Raw genomic sequence first — 21,079 nt, forward strand, 5'->3', positions numbered from 1 at the left:
CTAAAGTTTTATTTTTTTAAAACATTTTTTTCTCTGAGTTTGTAACTTCTACAATACAAATTTAACTACAATCTTACCAGCCCCTTTTTTCTCCTAGGCATTTCCAGAATTTCAATACATAAAATTCCAAATATTCAAGTATTTCCTCTCTAGCAGATACTCCCATATCTCCACCATGTCACAAAACCTGATTTTTCAGTTGCCTGCTAGGCGTTCAAACATGGCCTTGCAAATTGCACTTTTAAATTCAAAAGGTACCAAATCAACGTCAGTGTACTTTCCTCAAAACTAGACAGTTTTCTTCAATTATCTTAGAAAAAAAAAAAGAGAGAGAGAGACACCCCTTAGTGTCACAAAGGGAACAAAGATCTTAGGGATGTTACAAATTGCTGTTCAAACTAGCATCACCTTTTGGAGGAGAAACTACCAAACATGCAACAAGAACATGAAAATAGTCCTAACCTTAACAATTGGCCAGTAACTTCATTTCTGGGAGTTTAGCCTACAGAAATAACCTTAAATTCATAAAACACAGCAATAGTATCAATGTTATTTCGAACAATAAGAGAAAAAAAGTTATTCTAAAAGATGAGCAACAGGGACTAGAGAACACAGATGTAAATCCATGTATATATGCTCAATTAATTTATGACAAAGGACTCAAGAATATACAGTGGAGAAAGGACAGTTCTTCAGTAAATGGTGCTGGGAAAACTACACAGCCACACTGCAAAAGAATGAAACTGGACCATTTATCTTATACCATATACAAAAATTAACTCATATGCTATATGAGTACTATAAACCATGAACAAGAAGGATTTCCTGCCCAGGAATACAAAGATTGGTTTAACATCTAAAATCAATTAATGTAATCTATCACATTAATAGTTTAAATAAGAAATACTACGTGATCACTTCAATAGACACAGAAGAAGCATTTGACAAAATCCCACACTTACTCATGATTTAAGGGAGTGGTGGTGAGGGGGACAGAAAATTCAAAATACTAGGAATAGGAGGGAACTTTGTCCACCTGATGAAAAGCATCTCAAGAATTCTACAGCTAACATCATACTTAATAATGAAAGACTCAATGTTACCCGCCTAAGATAAAGAACAAGACAGAAATGTGCTGTATCAGCACTTTTACGCCACACTGTACTGACAGAGTTCTAGCCTGTACAATTAGGCAAGAAAAAGAAAAAGAAGGCATTCAGACTGGAAAGGAAGGTGTGAAGCTGTCTATTAACATAATATGAGCATATATGCAGACAATCCTAAGGAATACACACAAAAACTATGAGAACTAATAAAAGATACAAGGCAGGATACAAGAAGAATACACCAAAATCAACTGTACTTCTATATACAAGCAAGAAAAATAATTTCATTCACATTGAAGCATTTGCAACTTTTTTGATATTATAAATAATCTAGTGATGAACATCGATGAATAAACACAGTATTTTCTGTGTTTTCAGATTTCCATTTCGATAGATTCCACAAACTCTCTACTTGCTTTCACGGTAACAGGTACAAACATGCAGGTTATTATGTATAAAGAGATGGATTCAAAGAACAATGACTATGTTAGCCAACAAAGTGTGACCAAAAACAGAAGGCAATTCTGGGATCTACTGGTAAACAGAGTTCATCCTAAATAAATTTAAGAGCAGTGAAGGTCACTCACCTGCACAGCATGAGACAAATCTGACACAAGACACTGACGGAGCCTCTCATCATTCCCAATTCCTTGAAGAACAAAGTCAGGCACATAAGACGAGCAGTAGCCACCCAGCAAGGACCTCCCAAAGTTGGCAATATTGGGCTGAACAGCACTCACTTCAATTAACTTTGACCTGGAAGAAAAGTTCCAAAAGAAGGCATAACTAATTAGTAAATAAATATATTTTAGCAATTAGAAAACATTTGGACTCTACTAGTACATATTTCCAATACCATCATCTCTACAAAATATACTAAGAGTAAAACCATCCTTGAATAAAACTGGCTTAAGGGCTCAATCAGACCACTAACTAATCCTTCCTATCCAAAAAAGGTCTGATGAACAATTTTATAATGAGGTGAGCATAAATCTTTCAAAACAGACTTAAGGAATGCTGTTCTTTACATATGTAACATATTCTTAATACAATCAAATTATGGAAACCACCATCCGAAACAAAGTATAAGTAACTCACAAACTCAAAGCCTGGTATACAACATTTCTCAAGTATGAATCTTCTCCTTGTATTCTTGACCAAGAGTACACGCTCTATGCTTTCCTCTCATTTCCAAACTTACTTCTAACAGCTATTTTCTACCTTCTCTCAGTGATTACCTCTTCCTAGTTGCCAGGCTCAGGCTCAGATTCTTTTTTTTTTCTTTGAGGGGGAGGTAGTTAGGGTATGTATGTATTTATGTATGTATTTATTTTTAATGGGGGTACTGGGAGTTGAACCCAGGACCTTGTGCATGCTAAGCAGGCACTCTACCACTGAGCTATAACTACCCCCTACCGTGTAGATTCTTTTAAGGGGGCATAATTAGCTCTGAAATGGCTTGAAAACTTCTAAGCACTAAGGGGTCTCCCAAGCACCAACATAACTTTTCTCTAATGCCTTCAAAAAGCTTTTCTGGGATGCCTGTGGGTGTCCTTTTAATCCTTGTAAGTAAGAGCACAAGATAATAAAAGAGAATATGTCCAGGACAAAGATCTCTTCTTTTATATTAACTACTAACAACTTTCAGAGGTCAGCTAAACAAAAGAATGGTTCATATTTATAAAAGGTTTATAACAGGTTAAAACTTCCTACTTACCCAGGAAAAGGTATCTCATCTTCTTCTGCCCAATCTTCTTGCTCTCCTCCATAGTAAATGCTTACTTGTCTAGTCATATCATGACCTGTATCTTCACTTTCACTATCCCCGAGGGCACTATCTGAACTTTCATTTCTTGGAATGTCCCATTCAGTTCCCACAGCAATTTTTTTCTCTGAACTCTCTTTATCCCCATGGGGGACAAGAATGGAGAGTGTATCTCTTTGGTCTTGCTGAGGAAAGCAGGTTTTACATGAGTCTTGGTGAACTGATTCTACACATTTACAAAATTCATTGTTCTGTTTGTCATTTTTTGTACACAATCTTTTTGAAAACTCTAACATACAGCAGTGTTCTTTACTGTCTGTACTTGTTTTAACTGGAATATCATCAATAGTCCTCGTTTCAATTGAATCATCATTAAAATATTCATCAAATAAGCTCATGCTTTCTGGGTCTGAATGATTCCAGCAGGGAAGTTCGCAGGGTTCTCCAGAAACTATGTTCGGTGTATCAGGCTCTCCAGATTTCGTTGTTTGTTTAGTTTCTTGATGCTGATCCACAGTCCCTCTTTCTTCCTTCGGTGGTTTGGTGTTATGCCTGGTAATCTGATCCACCACTGCCTGACTCCGGAGTTCAGTATCTGAGTCAGGTGACATAGAATCCCCAATCAAGAAAGTAACTTTTGTCTGGGTTGCCTCACAAGAAAATGCAGCTGTCATAAGCTTATCTGGAGGTTTTTTTTCTACAACCATTCCCGTGGATCTCAACATTTTACCTGTGTGATCACCCGTGTCCAGCAATTCCTCACTCTGCCATGTTTCCTCTGCTGGCTTTAAGCCTGACGTTGACAATGCACATTTGTCTACTGGAGCAGAGCCTGTGCAAACAACTGTTTCTAACTTGGTGTCAAGGCAAGTTCTTAATTTATCTCGGTACTGTTTAACATCAACAGCATTTTCTTCTTGGCAGTCAGAAGGAGAAATCATTCGGCACTCATCTGAAATTCCTAGCAGCTCCTTAGAGCTGTTTTGAATATCTTCTCTCTCTTGTTGTGAAACATTCTCTATATTATGCCCAAGCAGTGGAGGACTGCAATATTTACAGTTACAATTAGGAGTCCTTGTTTCTTCTGACTCTTTAAAGAGCAAACTGCTTTTGTTTCTATGCATTGTGATAAGCACATACTCAGATTCTTCGATTTCACCTTTCTCTAAAGTGGTAGTAATTACCGTGCCTGGCATAACAATGGCTTCATCTTCTCCGCTTTCTAAAAGATGGGTTTCTTGAAGTTCAGAGCATCTTATGAAATAAGTAAGAAAATAAAGCAGCCTCTGGACCATATCTTGTCGTTTGCCAACTACCACAGTCCTTGCTAACCGTACAGGAGAGCCAATAGCACCATACAAGTCTCCTGAAATGGAAAAATCAGTTTATGGACACATCTTCTACAGATCCAGCCAAGCAGGCTATTTTCAATTATCAGAAACCTACTCCTATTGTATGAGGGATATTTTAGATTTTACTCTTAGTTCCTTAATAAACGAGTGACTGTTCAGGAGAGGAGGATGAAATGAATGGTCTTAACTAGAGAGAAAGGGCTTTCAAGCTTCCTCCTTAAGCAGCTACAGTGGTTCTGAAACCACAAGCAAACAGTTAGCTGTGAAAGTCACATTTACCAAGAATATGCTCTGTGCCAGTCCCCTTGCAAAGCACTTCACCTAGATGCAGAAGTACTGTCTGAAGCAGGGAGTAGAGTGGAATGGAGCAGTCACATCACACACTTACTGTTTCTTGATTTAAATCATATTCCTGAACTTCATCTGTTGCTCCCCTACCCAAGACTCCACACTAGCTCCCATGTTTTTAAAAATCCATTTTCCATTTCATTCCTGAGAGGGTTGGATACTCAGGATAAACAAAACAGGGCGACATGTTCAGCCATGTGATTCACTGTCACTTCTGTATCCATACGAGACATGAAGAGCCACCACATTTAAAAAGGGGGAAGAGAGGACCTAGGAGTAATTAATGTCATTTCTGTATTTATGCTGTAGCTCAAATTTAAACCAACAAAGAAACTGGTGCTAAAACACACTTAAAAATGGAGTATACAAAATAATTAAATTTAATTCAAGTTTTGCAAGTTGTCACTAGACACATTTAAAAACCTCTACTTTTACTTTAGAAAAACGACACACTTTTTAAAGGAACAAATATAAATAGGTCTCAAATAATATGCTATAGACAGTATTATGATAAATTTTCTCTTCTGGCTAAGGAACTGTATTTAGTACCATCATGTCACTGTTCAAAACTACTCCCAAGGTTCCCACTAATTACGGAATAAATTGAAACTGGATGGCATGGTAAGTCTTTCATGATTGGTTCTACTTTACTCTTTCAGGTTAATCTTCTGATAGTTACCCTTTTTCACCTTTAGTCACCCTAAATCCCACTTAAAGTGGGACTACTTAAATAGGACCCCTGAATATGATCAGTACTTTCAATACCTAGACCCCTTTAATAGTGCTATATACTTTCCCTTCCCTCCGTGTCTCTGCCAGTCCAAAGGAAGCTTCCCTAATTGAACTCCCACTGAGTTTTTCATTTCTCTTATAGTTCCTTTGAATTATCGTTATTGTCCACATATATTTTATGTACAGTATAAGTCTGTCACTTCTTAAAGGCAAGGACTAGGTATCATTCACCTTTACACCTTCCAGTGAGCTTCACCCAGAGCCTTAAGTATATTGTACATTCAATAAATGATTATAGAATTGAAAACAGATTTGAAACGTTCAAATTTAAAAGAGGACTACTGAATTACTTGATTTGAAAAAAGGTAAGTTAATATTATAAAATGAAATACTACTCAGCATTAAAAAGGAATTAACTATTAATACAGATAACACAGATGAACCTCAAAATAATTATGCTGAATGAAAGAATTCAGACCAAAAAAAGCACACAGTATTATGATTCCATCTATATAAAATTCCAGAAATGGCAAACCAATCTATAGTTACAGAAAGCAGACCAGCGGCTGAGTATAATAAGGGAAAGTAAATAGGCAGAATAGGGAGGAATAAAAGGGAGGGATTACAAAAGAGCATGAGAAACTTTTGTAGTGATGAATATGCTCACCATCTTGATTCTGGTGATGGTTTCAGAGGTATATATATTTTATATATATATCAAAACTTAGAAGGTTCTATGCTTTATATATGTGTTTGCTATATGTCAATTATCCCTCAATTATGCAGAAGGAAGGAAAAAAGAGAGTAAGGGAGGAAACAGAGAGGGTAGGAATGAGGGAGGGAAGCTGGTTATATGAATCAATAAGCCACATGACAATCTGCCTGGCAAGCTCACTCACCACCAGAACCTAAGGGAAGTTTAAGTTTCTACCAGATCACTGAAATGTGCTCATCACACTCCTCCCCCATAACCAAACAGCAATAGAGTAAGAAAAGTAACAGCAACTACATTTACCAGACACTGTCCTAAGTACTGTAAATATCTCATTTAATTTTCACTACTTTATGAGGTATGTACCATTTATTACTATCTCCACTTTATAAATAAGGAAACTATGATTCAAACGTGGTCTGCCTAACTCTACAGCTTGTGCTTAAATATAAGCAACATGCTATACTGCCTTCCTAATGACTGTCAACTCATCAACTAATTCCTCTCTCCTGTTACCTATTTATTTAGTGGAGGGCCTAGCACTAAGGGAAACATTTTCAAAAATTACTCAACAAACAAAAGTGGAATGATAGAAACCTCAATGACTGCTTCTCAGTTAACCAGGTTATTCTAGCTATTACAGGTGATTTTGTTCATTCATTCTTTCTAGGAAGGTATCTAATACAAAACACCCTGAAGACCTTGAAGTTACTAGTAAATCAGCCATCATCCTGCTCCTCTTGTTCTAGCTGCAGTTCCTGAACTACAAGGAATGATAATCAGGCATAAGATGGGGATAAGACAATTTAGCAGACATGAAAGAACAAGTAAGGAAGAGGTACTTTAGAACAAAGGAAGGAAAACAGAGCACTTAATTTCTTCATATTAATTTTTGCTATAAAATAACTCGACACAAAAGTCTAAATATAATGCATAATATAAGGGTTTTCAGAACACATACCCAGTTGTGCCCAAAGTGGGTTATATGGATGAGTCTTTGCCAACATGTCCACACTCTGAGAGGAATGTTTTTCTAAAAATATTTTTATAGGTGGTTGTCCATTTGGCATGACTGTTGGAACCCAGGCAAGATGATTGGTCAGAACCGCAGTAATGAGTGCTGGCAAGAATCTGAAAACAAAATGCATCCTATCAGATTCTAATCTCCTTTCATAAAACCTTAGGCAAAATGCAGTGACGGAGTAAAGCAGGGAGAGTATTTGGCCAAACAGCATAAAAAAGAAGAGAAGAAAGTATCAGTCTATCACCAGGATAAAAATGAAAGTTAATAAATATTTTGGTTAGGTAGGAGTTAAAAGAAAAATCTTTAAAACAAAGACAGCATTCACAAGGATCTATTTCTAACCATAATTACAAAATAAAAATGCCACTTTACTTGAAAAACTATGGATTCTTTTCAGTGTTTAATACACACATATATTAATGAATCAACCAGTATGTCTATACATTTCCAAATTACTGAATGGAAAATGAAGGAAAGTATTAGGAAAACTGTCTACCGTTAAAGAGAATAAAAAATAAAACTCATCTGGATTCCAGGAATTTGAGGAATGACCAGAAGAAAACAATATGATAAAGTATCATACTACAAATGTGTTACTGGAATCCTGACACTTCCTTATGTATTTTTCAACTTCTTTTCTATAGAATGAAACTGAATATATGGATATAATTCATAAAAAAGTAAGAAGTCTCAGAGAGTTCTGTAAGATGTCAGGAATTTTAATTTAACACAATTAAAGACATTTCTACTGTTTTTCATTCATAAGCTTCTTTGGCCTTTTTTTACACCCTATCTATTATTTATCTTTTGTAACTCTGTTTTGCTTATTAATAATATGAAATAACTCTAAAGATAACGGTTAATTCTTTCACTTTTGTAATTAAGTTTGATCATAATCTAGATGTCTAGTTACAGTAAATAATAGCTAAAATACAGTTAAGATAGCTTAGACTGACAGATATGTAGAATAAGCCATACTGGTTTTTGGAAGCATTTTCCATTAGAAAGGTGAACTCCTTCATGAAACGATGGCAAAGCTGGTTCTTTTCTGGAGTCCCCGACATCATTGTAAGCCACACAGGCTCTCCAATTCGTGGCATTGTGTAAAGATTACAAATTGTTGTTCTAAAAAGAGAAAAACATATTATGAAATTCATAGTTTCCAGAATTACAGACTGTTAAAAGTTTATGTTGTTGGCTTGGGTCTCCCATCTAGATTATCAAAGCTTTTGAGAAGAGACAATGAATCAAATCTTTCCTTCTTTGTCATCAGCACAGCATCAAGGGAAATGCTTTGTACATGAACTCAAATGTGTTGGTCTTACAATGGCTTAAAGACTGTGTGGTTTCAGGTAAATTATTTCCCTACTTTAATCATCAGTTTTCCTTACCTGTAAAATGAAAGCATAAGACTATATAATTTTCAGAGCCCCTTTCAGCCCTACATTTCCAAGGTATAAGCTGTACTTAAATATATTGCAAATAATCAACAACAAAGAAAAATACTTTAAATGGGGTAATAGTTTAGCCATGTACCCACTCAAAACAATAGTTTATTGTCATCATTTTCTTGCCTATGCTGAGGCTCATTAGTAAAGCTCTGAAGGCTGATGAGGACACTATATGCATACTATATTTTACGACTCTCTCTCAATGTTCTGACATTCTTCCTTGAATCAACACAAAAGAAGATTATTGCATCATTATGACAGTGCAATTCTGGCTGTCTCTCTTGCATTCCTTTAGATAACAGCTAGTCCTGTGACTTGCACTCTTTCCTAAAGGCATTAAGGATACCTTTAAGATGTCAATTCTTTTCCTTTAAAGTTGATATCTATTCAGTGAAATCTTATACACTCACCAGAATAAGCAACTCCTGTAAACTTGGGGCTTAAGAAACTAGTCAGTTGCTCAGAAGCTACAGAGCGGTGTCCTACTTTCTACTCTCTAGAACAGTGCTGTCTAACAGAACTTTTGGCAATGATGGGGATGCTCTACATCTGTGCTGTCCAACTTGATAGCCACTAGTCATATGTGGTTATGGAATACTTGAAATGTGGCCGATGTGACTGAGGAACTGGACTTTATATTTGATTTAATTTAAATTGATTAAAATAGCCACATGTAGCTAATGGCTACTAGATTAGATAGAGAGTAAAGCTCTAGAAAGTGCTTGGAGATCTCCATGAAGGTCTAACACCTACCTCAGTATAATTTTCTAACACCTAAAATCTAAAAAAGGAAAAGAATTCTCTTGCTTGTACAAGCTAAACTGAGTCTCAACCCGGTATACATATTACAATAAATAAAAGTGACAAATACAGGTTACAGTAATGAGTTCTTGGTATGGCATAAAACAATGGATGAGAACTTAGAAATAAATAAATAGATACAAAGAAAGAAAAAAATTAATGGTATCTTACAGAGAAAAATACAACTAGAATATAAACTAGAGATACATGGAAATGCTTACTTTTAAAAACTATTAAGGATGTCCAGATTGGATGGAAGATTAAACACAAATGTTTATCCTTTCAGTTCTGATACACCAACTGAACACCACTTAATAATTTGAAAACAAATGAACCACTACAACAAACAGAACTGAGGAGGAACCTTAGTGAAAATTAAAATTAAAAATTTAATAAAATTCTAGAAGACAAACCATAGGAAAGAATGTCAACTGAAGTAGTAAGGTAGAGGAACATAATGGGTTACAGTGCTTACAGAGGGGGACATGTACAAAAAGGAGCAGATTTGCACCCATAAAGCAGGAAGCGTCTCAGGACTCACAAGTGCCTGGTAAAACAGAGGGCAGGCCTTATGTAGAGCTATAAACTGAGAGACTAATTCAAGGTCCATTAGTGGTTGGCGTCCCCTACCTCTACCCCATTTTCCCACAGAATAACTAGATAGGAGAACAGATGTTGCTACTGACCAGCCCAGAGAAATGACATCCCCAAACCCTTCTGATAATCTGAATCTTTCACAGTACATAAATAGATACACAGTAAATCTTGTGGCATTAAAATTTCATGGCAGAAGTAGCAATGAGGGGGAAATAATGTTTAAACATACTCCTTCAGGGAGTGAAAAAGAAAACAAGCCCTAAAGTGAGATTCTCCAGGCTGTGCTCCCAATCTACATTTTGGTGCCTTTTTCAACTCTGAATGAGAAACCAAAATATTGATGTACAGGGAAAGCCTCCAAGGAGAAAGGGACACGAACAGAAAGACAGAAACACACACACACAAAATGACTCCAGAGGAAACAGAAAATAATACTTTCAGAAAAAGGAAAACATGGAAGAAAACAGACATAAAAAAGATCAATCCAGGGGTCTCAGTTTCTCATAAAATAGATTCAAACGAGAGGAAAATAAATTATCGGAGAAAGCAGACAATTTTCTAGAGCTGACAGACAAGATAGTGCTAGAACTATACTGAAAAGTTAAAGGGCTAAGGGGCAGGTATTAATTCATGGCAGAAGATAAATATGCTTTACCATTGATAAACCAAGAAACAGCTGCATTAAATATACTGTATAATAATATGGAGGTAAATAACAAAAAGAAATTTTAAGAGTTAAAAGAGAATGTTCTTGGGAATTCAGGATGGGGATAGGAGAGGTACAACAAGATTCATTTATTTTTCATTATCAGAACTTTCAGTGTATTTTTTGTTTCTTGACCACGAGAATATATTCTGATTAAAAGAAACTTTTTGATTAAAGGAATGAGCTGATCAACTGATTTTCCATGAGTTTCGTCAGCATATTAGTCTCTACTACAAGTCTCTGTGTCATGGGTGAGAGCCTTATCACCGTGGCCCACTGAGGACATTAACTTCAGTGTTTTACCGTTTAAGGATATGTAACATGACCTTGTGTATCCTTGAACTTTAAGTATATCAAGTGCAAAGAAGGCAAAAAAATTAATTATGCAACAGTGCTTCTTACTCTATACAACTCTATGTTGTCATTAACAACCTAGAAGTAACAGTGCTTTCCTCCCCCTTTAAGGATTATACTCCACCCTTTAATGGTAAGAAGGGCTATTGTTTCCAATCATCTGACCCTTTATTTTTCTTGATCTGTTCCTAGAGAATGAAAGGTTCCTTTAGCTGCAAGGGAACTGTGACATGGTTTGATTTTCACTGTATGATACACATGAAGTCCAAGTAAAAATTCAAGGACTTCATTTCTGCCGCACAGCAATGCTAACCAAACATACTTCCCACTTTTCTGGGTTTTGGGGCTTCTGTATACTTGTAAATCATTTCCTTCCTCTTCTCAACTACCCAAAATTCATTAATCATCTAGTTTCAAACAATCACCTACTTTAAAAATCAGCTAATTGTAATTTTTAATAACCACTTAATTTTAAAATAAAGTATGATAGATTTTCATTATTTGCAATAATGTTCCATAAAGTCAACACAAATATTGAATTAGTAAACAATCACTCACTGTTTCTAGGGAAAAATATGGGATTAGGTTCCTGTGAGCCTTTGGTCACATTTTTGACAATCCATCAGTACATAATCTTGTTTCATGTGGGTTTCTCTTTAAAGACACCTTATTTAACATACTGTTGATTCATTAACAATGAATTCACAGGCAACAGCACTATGTCTTACACTTTAACAAAGTTTACCTAACACATGTATTTTCTCTTTAAGGCACATCACAACTTTCCTGCACTTAGAAACATTAGATAGCATTTCAGCACTATGCTTTGGGGCCATTTTTAATAGCAAAATAACAAAGAAAAAGCAAAAAAGTGCTTTAAAAAAAAGTGGCACTAAACAGATCATGAGAAGGATGCTTGTTTACAGAATGAGAGCTGAAACAAGAAGGCAGAGCACTGTCTTGTTTGACCTCATGTGGGTATGTGTGTGTCAGGACACTCAAAATTTTCAATGCTCTGCACATGTCTACAAATGATCATAAAAGCACTGTAGGTATACTTAAGGGTTATAAATAAATTTCAGCAAGTAGGTGACTTCACAAATACAGACTCTGTAAATAATAAGGGTCAACTGTAATATTAAAAGTATATTACAGATAGACCTCTTAGTAAAAACTGTAAGAGTTTGTAAAGTATTTTTTAAATACTGTAAGTATGCTTCACTGTTTTATACAGTCTTTCAGATTTGCCCAGTGACTGAAGTAAAATAATCAAACTAATACAACAAGGGAAGGTACACAATCAGGACATATATTTACAATTGTTTTATAACTCATACATGTTGTAAATTCTAAGTAATATTAAAAATTTAAGGCTAGGCCATTCATACTACCCTATATCACAGCAATTAACTCAGAAATATTTAACACAAAAAAAATTTAAATAAAAATGGTGGATATAACCTAAGAGCAAGATCAGTATTCTACCAGGAATGAGTCTTATGACAATATTTACTATTCTGGTAACCTCAGCTGGATCTATAATGTTTCCTCAGAGCTCAAATAAGGATTCTTGACCTTCTGCCACAAAGCTTGTGACTGCAAAAAAGAAACTGTAATCCAATAATGCAAGATACAGCTCAAAGTGCAAAGGCAAATATGTATTGCTTTGTAATACTGCAAAATGTAGAACTTAAAAAAAAAAATACTGCAGGATTCTTTTAGGCAACTAAGCAAAGAGAATTGTTCAAAACATGTATTTATATTAATTCTAGTCCAAAGTCAGCTAAACAACTCGAATAAAACCATGCTCACATTATCCAAAACAATCTACAAATTTAATGCAACTAACAAAATTTCAATGGCATTTTTCACAGAAATAGAACAATCCTAAAATTTGTATAGAACCAGGTAAAATCCTGAATAGTCAAAACAATCATGAGAAAGAAGAACAAAGCTGGAGGTATCATGCGTCCTGATTTCAAACTATATTACAAAACTAGAGTAATCCAAACAGTATGGTACTGGCATAAAAACAGACACATAAATCAATGGAACAGAATAGAGAGCCCAGAAATAAATCCATGCATGTATGGTGAATTAATTTATGATAAAGGAGGGAAAAATATATGATGGAGATAGGATAACCTCTTCAATAAACGGTTTTGGGAAAACTAGGCAGCCACATGTAAAAGAATGACTGGACTGCCATCTTATACCATACACAAAAATCAACTCAAAATGGATTAAAAAGCTTGAACACAAGACCTGAACCATAACATTAGAGGAAAACATAAGGAGTGGGCTCCTTGACATGTGTCTTGGCAATGACTGAAGACATAAGAACCCTTAACATGTATGTACTTATTAACAAGAGAGAATCAACATATGTAAGGCCAAAACTGAAAGGCCTAGGGGACAAGGAGTGGGGAGAGGGAATATAAACTTCCAGTTGTAAGATAAATAAGTACTAGGGAGGTAACATACAAGATAAATGCAATCAACACTGCTGAATATTTCTTGAAAGTTGTTAAGAGAGTAAATCCTAAGAGTTCTCTTCATAAGAAAAATAATTTTTTCTATTTCTTTAATTTTGTATCTATATGAGATGATGGATGTTCACTAACTTATTGTGATAATCATTTCATGATGTATGTAAGTGAGATCATTATCCTGAATACCTTAAAGTTACACAGTGCTGTATGTCAATTGTATCTCAATAAAAACTGGAAGAAAAATAAAACTAACAGGTAAATACAGTATCACAGTTAGAAACTTCAACACTCCTCTATCAGAAAATGATATATCCAGCAGGCAGAAAATCAGTAAGAAATAGTTTGGTTTTTTCCAAGTTTATTGAGATATAATTGACATATGATATTGTATTAGTTTAAAATGTCTAATGATTTGATATAGGCATGTATTGTGAAATGATTACCTCAATAAGTTCAGTTAACATCACTTTGCTAAGTTATAAAAAAATTTTTTCTTACAATGAGAATTTTTAAGATCTACTCTCTTAGCAACTTTCAAATATACAATACAGTATTGTTAACTATAGTCACCATACTATATTACATCCCCAGAACTTATTTACCTTATGACTGGAAGTTTGAGCCTTTTAGTAAGGATACATTTGAGCTGAACGGTACCAACAGTCAACTAGATCTGACATTTGTGGAATACTTCATCCCAAAACAAAAGAACATACATTCTTCTCAAGGGTACATGGAACATTCACCAAAATAAACCATATTCTGGACCATAAAACACATGTCAACAAATTTAAAAGAAATTTAAAGAAATCATACAATATATGCTCTCAGACCACAATGAAATTAAACTAGAAATTAATGAAAGAAAAATAAGTGGAAAACCCTGAAGTACTTGGAGATTTAACAATACTCTTCTACATAATATATGATCAAAGAAGAAATTTCATGAAAAATTTAAAAATATTTTGAATTAAATAAAAATTCAACTTAACAAAATTTGTGGGATGCAGCAAAAGTAGCCCTTGGAAGGAACTTTATAGCAGTAAAGGCATATATTAAAGAAAAAAGAATAACTCAATAAAAAATGTTAAAAAAAAAAAAAAAGAGACAGAGAAAGAAAAAAATCGAAGCTAGCTTAAATACTACAGGAATTAGAATCTTCTATTTTACTGACTTAATAGATGTGATTTTAGAAAAAGAAAGAAAGAAAGAAAGAAAGAAAGAAAGAAAGAAAGAAAGAAAGAAAGAAAGAAAGAAAGAAAAAGAAAGCTCTAAAGGCAATAATCTAAGCTTTAACTTTAGGAAACTAGAGAAAGATAAACTATAAAACTAAAGCAAATAAAATAAAACAAATAGAAAATCACTGAAATAAAATATAGAAAATCAATAGATTAAAAATCAACAAGGGGGAAGGGTATATCTCAAGTGGCAGAGTGCGTGCTTAGCATACACGAGGTCCTGGGTTCATTTCCCAGTACCTTTTCTAAAAATAAATAAACCTAATTACCTCCCCCAACCAAAAAAAAAAAAAAAAAAAAAATCAACAAAACAAAATCCAGTTCTTTGAAAAGATCAATAATCAATAAAATCAATAAACTTCTATATTCAAGATAATCAAGAAAAAAGAGAAATGACACAAACTACTAACATAAAAAATGAAAGAGGAATCCATCACTACTGATCAATGGACATTAAAAGGATAATTAAGAAACAATATGAATAATTCTAGGCTTGCAAATTAGATGACTTAGATGAACCAGACCAATTCCTTGAAACACAGAAAACTAGTTACACTTAAGAAAAAAGAGGTAACTTGAATAGTCCTATACATATTTCAAAAATTGAACCAATAATTAATAACTCTCAGCAAACCAGGAATAAAGGGAGAACTTCTTCAACTTGATAAAGGGTATCAAAAGAAATCTAACCTCTTACTCAATGATGAAAAACTTGAAAATTTCCCACTAAGATCTGGTACAAAGGAAGAACATCCCCTATCACCACTGTTTTTCTACATTGTACTAGAAGTTCTGGCTAAGGCTATAAGGCAAGTAAAATAAATAAAAGGTATACAAATTAAGAAAGAAGACATAAACCTGTCTTTATTCACAGATGACATGATTGCTTATGTAGAAAATCTAAAGAAAGTGACAAAACAAAAAAACAAAAAACTCCTGGAGTTAATAAGTAATTACAGCAAGGTTGCAGGATATAAGGTTAATATACAAAAGCCAACTTCTTTCTTATATACCATCAATGAACAGTTGAAATTTGAAATTATAAACACAGTATCATTAATATTAGTGAATAAAAAAAACACCCTTAAATATTTAGGTATAAATCTTTTTAAAACGTACAAAATCTATAAGAGGAAAACTACAAAACTTAGATTAAAAAATCAAAGAAGATCTATCTAAACAAATAGAAAATTATTTCATGTTCATGGTCAGAAAGTCTCACTATCGCTAAGATGCCAATTTTTCCCAATTTAATCTACAGATTCAATTCAATCTCAGTCAAAATCCCAGCAAACTATTTTGTGGATATCAACAAAATGATTCTAAAGTTTGGAGAGGCAAATAATCCAGAACAGCCAACACAACACTGAAGGAAAAGAAAAGTTGGAGGACTCATATTATCTGACTTCAAGACTTACTATAAAGCTACAGTAATCAAGACAGTATGATACTGGTAAAAGATCTACTGTAGATCAACAGATCAAGTAGATCAACAGAACCAGTAGATCAACAGAACAAAAGAGACCAAAAATAGAGCCCCACAAATAAACTTAACTGGTATTTGACAAAGGAGCAAAAGCAATACAATGGAGCAAAGATAAAGATAGTCTCTTCAACAAATGATGCTGGAACAAGTGGACACCCATATGCAAAAATATGGATCTAGACAAAGACCTTATAGCTTTCACACACAAAAAATTTCAAAATGGATTATAGACATAAATTTAAATGCAAAATCATAAAACATCTAGAGCATAATACAGGACAAAATTTAAATAATCTTGTGTTTAGTAATGAGTTTTCAGATATAACACCAGAGGCACTATTCAGGAAAAAAAATTGTTAAGTTGGACTCTAATAAAATTTAAAACTCTGCTCTGTGAAAAATACTAAGAGAATGAAAAGACAGGCCACAGACTAAAAGAAAATATACACAAAACACAGATCTGACAAAGGATCGATACATAAAATAAATCAAAAACTGAGTAAGAAAACCAACAAGCCAATTTAAAAATGGGCAAAAGACTGAACAGATACCTCACCCAGAAAGATATACAGATGGCAAATAAATATTTGAAAAGATGCTCAACATCTTATGTCATTAGGAAACTGCAAATTGAAACAATGAGATCACTATACATCTATTAGAATGGCACAAAAAAAATTTTTAACTCACAATATAAAATGCTGACAAGCATATGGAACAAAAGAAACTCTTAACTGCTAGTGGGAATGCAAGATGGTACAGTCACTTTAGAAGAATATTTGACACTTTCTTGCAAATCCAAACACAGTTTTTGTGATCATCTATAACAGTTATGCTCCTAGGTATTTACCCAGTTGAACTGAAAACTTAAGTCCACACAAAACCCCACACATGAATGTTTAGAAAAGCTCTATGCATAATCACCAAAAGCTGTAAGCAATCAAGATGTTCTTCAACAGGTCAATGGACAAACTGTAGTATATCCACAAAATGGGATACAATACAGTGAGTTTTTTAAAATAAGTGAGCCATTAAGCCACAAAAAGACGTAGAAGAACTTAATTGCATATTGCTAAGTCAAGGAACCAGTCTGTAAAGGGTACATACTATGGCCAGTGGTTGCCAGGGTGTTAGCAGGAAGGGAGAAAGAATGAATAAGTGAAGCACAGGAGATTTTTACGATGGTGAAACTATCGTGTCTGATACTGTAATGGTGGACACGTAACATTATGCATTTGTCAAAACCCATACAAATGTACAATAAAAAAGTGGAATTCAATGTAGATTATGGACTTTAGTTAATAATAATATATCAATATTGGTTCACTAATTATAACAAATATACCACCCTAGTGCAATATGTTAATAATCAGTGAAACTAAGGGGAGAGGGCTATATGAAAAACTCTCTGAACTGTTCGGTCAATTTTTCTGTAATCTGAAACTGTTAGCATTAAGTCTACCAATTAAATGTGTATATACACACATATATCTACATATGTATATATTTTTATATATACATACATAAAATTTGTGAAATTAAGCAATTTATACTTTTAATAATACAGAGTGGCCAAGAAACAGAGGATATAATAGATAACTATGTCCCAGAATTTACTACTTTTCTGGCAGCTTGTTTTGTTGCCTTTCACTCCCATTTCCAACTCAAGAAGAAAAGATAAAGATTATTCATTATTCAGCCTGTATGGGGCTGATTCCAGAGATACAAACATGGGTAATTTCAGAAAAATGCAAGAGAATCAGACTGAATTTACAGTCTAAAAGATAATGAGGTCTAGATTAATGGATATAAATCACCAACCCCTAAAACAGAAGTCTAAACTTTAATAATCCTCAGAGGCCAGGCAGGTACAAAATTATACATGGGTTAATACAACTAGGAGAGATACAGCTTATGGCAAACCAGACAGTGTTTGTCTGACTTAATGGTCTAGAGGTTCAAATGTTTGTCAAAAAAAAAGAGGCCAAATAAAATGTGCTGGCTGGAGTTCTGTCACCTATAATTAACCTGGTCTCAGTTAATTTTATTCAACATTGAGAAAATAGAAAAGCACTTATATTGATGCTAATGTGTCCTTCCTTTTTTTTTTTTTTTAACTGTACGACACTTACTGAAATATCAAATGAACTGATAGGAAATTTATCTAATGCAGCCTAAATCATTAACATTTGGTTTAAGCAACTCAGTATAATTTACCTCTTGAATCGTGCAGAAGTATCTTAACATTTATATATAAAAAATACACTTCAAAGGAATTCTGATCTTAAATATTCTGACATTAAAATTACTTCTATCACCTTGTGTTCAGAAAACTATCAAATTTTGAGCTTTCACATTAAACACACAAAGACATCTATGTAAACTGAGAAACACACAGACATCTATATAAATTGAGACGTTATGTGGATAAAATAAACAGCCAATCAGTCAAAGTGAGCTAATTAAATTTGTTCAAATTTCCCTCCAGAAATATTAAGGAAATGTACTTTATTTTCCCTACACTTCATCTAAAAGAAACTTTTGTGTATATAAACTTGATTTAATCACGAGCGGCACCTTGAAATGTGGTAACCTGAATTCTTAAGGTACAGGTATAAACAAATGAAATCATGAATAACTTTGCACATCATTCACATATAAATTAAGAGTGAAGATGCCAATGAAATAAAGAAACACACTGATTAAAAATACTGTTACTAAATTAGTGTTTAGTGTATACAGTCTTAATGTTACAAGTTGAAAAAATTAAAGAGATTTGTTACACAATGTGAATACACTTAACACTACTGAATTATACACTCAAAAATAGTTAAGATGTTAAATTTAACGTTACATTTTTCTTTTACCTCAATAAAATTCTTTTAAAATACTGTACAATTTGCTAGTATGCTTCTTTTGATAACTTAGGAAACATCTAAAGTGAATATGTTAACATACATATATGGCAGAAATATCATCTCTAATGTAATTTTTACCTGTGCAAATTATTTCCTTCCAAGACAAAAAGTGAAATAAGCTGAAATTGAATTCTCTAATATGTTTTTCTCTACATTTTCAGTAACTACTGTGTTTACTGCATAAAAAAGCAAGATATATAGTCACTTTTAATGTCTTTTACCCTAAAAAGTATAATAAAAGATGAAAGACTAGCAAATTTTCTTAATAATTGAATGTAACAGATAATATTACACAACAGCCATAAAGTAAACTTTTTCAATTTAAAGAAACTACAAATATGATAAAATATTCCATATCAATTAAGGTTATTTTTACCATACAATTTCTATTTAACAGTTATCTGTAATTCCAACTTAAAAATTATACAAAAACCTTCTAGAATCAGGAAAATAAGTTATTTTGTAAATTCAAAGTTTCTAGAAAATTGCTGAGGCAATGAAATCTCTCCTTTTGAGAGAAAGTTTAAAAAAGAATACCAGATTTATTTTCACTGTGGTTTAACACAGTATGAGAAAAATAAAAAATAAAAAAGGAGCAAAGCTGAAAACAAACATGAGTTTTCTCTTACTATCAAATTTACTAAATACACCACTCCTTAGTCATCTCCGTTACAAAGTATATATATGACATGCCTACAGTTTCACCACAGCAATCCTGCAATATCACAAGCTAAAACAGGCTTTCGCTTCAAAACATAATAGTTCATATTTAAAAAAGAAAAAAAAAAACAATCCAGAAGATCCCTGACCCAATAAGGGACCACACACCATTAGCCAATGAACAAAAGTGAGGTATATGGACTACTGATGATACTATACCTTAGGTGGTATGCAGATACATACTTTTAATTTTAATTATTATACATTCATTTTTATAGCTTCATTATAGCAAAGGATATTGATTCTCCATTTAGGGTAATGATACATAGTTTCATTTTGAAATATATTTATTTAGCTATAAAAGAGTGTCAATTTAAAGAGAAACATTAGATTTTTTGTTTTCATCTATATATATTTATTGACATTTAGTAAGTTTACAATGCTGCGTCAATTTCTGGAGCACAGCACAACTTCAAAGAGAAACAAATTTAAATGGCATAAATGATATGCAGATTTGGCGAAACTGTAAAGGTAAGTTGTGAATGACTTTTGAGAAGCACTGCTGTAGGTTATATTTGTCATAGAAAATAGTGCTGTCATTGATGTCAGGCATTCTGTTAAGTATTTTACATATATTACCTCACTCTATCCTTACAACAATCTATTAGATTATTACTAAATTGAGTTTACAGACTGTACACAAGAAAATTAAGGGTCAAAAATGCTAACAGAAACCTGCCCAAGGTCATCAGCGGTGGGAAAAGGCAGAGTCAGGTTAGAACAAGGTCTGTCAGATACTCACGTCTGAGTTCCTGCCCTATGTGCTATACTATTTCTCCAATCTAAAGGAGGAAACACCGAGAGGATGAGAGGATGAAGTAAACCTGAAATGAATCTCTTTGAGGGAGACACCCATCAGTCACGTAGTGTAATTCCCAACATAAGTTCACACGTAATATGTTTCCTTGCCATAATTAGAGTGCCATTACACCACTTGCTAAAGCTTCAGGCACAAGTATTGTTGTGCTAGAAAATCCTGTCAGAGGAAATACTATTTGCTTTGCCATATCTAGAGAAAGGATTAAACAACAGAGCTATATGGAATATCAAGTTCCTATTCCCTGTATCCATGTATCCTTGTATTCCATAGATCTAAGAACATGTGATTACTATTACTGGTTAAACAACACTTAACCAGTCCTTATATCTAGAAGCCCAAGAAAGGACAAAGCACATTTCTGCTAAAACAAGGGTCTCTTCTGGTCATATTTGTTTAGGTAACTGTCCAGTGCTAAAAACCATACCATGGACTGCTCCCAAATGTGCCTGAATTCCAA

General features: G+C 33.7%; 1 protein-coding gene across 3 annotated transcripts in view; it reads right to left on the reverse strand.

Annotated features, from left to right (window-relative positions):
* Positions 1-21,079, reverse strand: part of FNIP1 (folliculin interacting protein 1) — a 111,723-nt gene that overhangs the window by 11,053 nt on the left and 79,591 nt on the right. For 2 of the 3 annotated variants that reach the window (XM_010971577.3, XM_010971576.3), the window contains 4 exons: positions 8,018-8,164; positions 6,977-7,146; positions 2,824-4,237; positions 1,694-1,862 (listed from right to left, as the gene is read on the reverse strand). In XM_010971577.3, coding sequence (XP_010969879.2) covers positions 1,694-1,862; positions 2,824-4,237; positions 6,977-7,146; positions 8,018-8,164 — 1,900 coding nt within the window. Of the gene's footprint in view, positions 1-1,693; positions 1,863-2,823; positions 4,842-6,976; positions 7,147-8,017; positions 8,165-21,079 lie in introns of those variants that run through there. The other variant, XM_045507763.2, reaches the window with a different exon arrangement.

This window comes from Camelus bactrianus, chromosome 3, assembly GCF_048773025.1.
Source record: "Camelus bactrianus isolate YW-2024 breed Bactrian camel chromosome 3, ASM4877302v1, whole genome shotgun sequence".
Taxonomy (NCBI): domain Eukaryota; kingdom Metazoa; phylum Chordata; class Mammalia; order Artiodactyla; family Camelidae; genus Camelus; species Camelus bactrianus.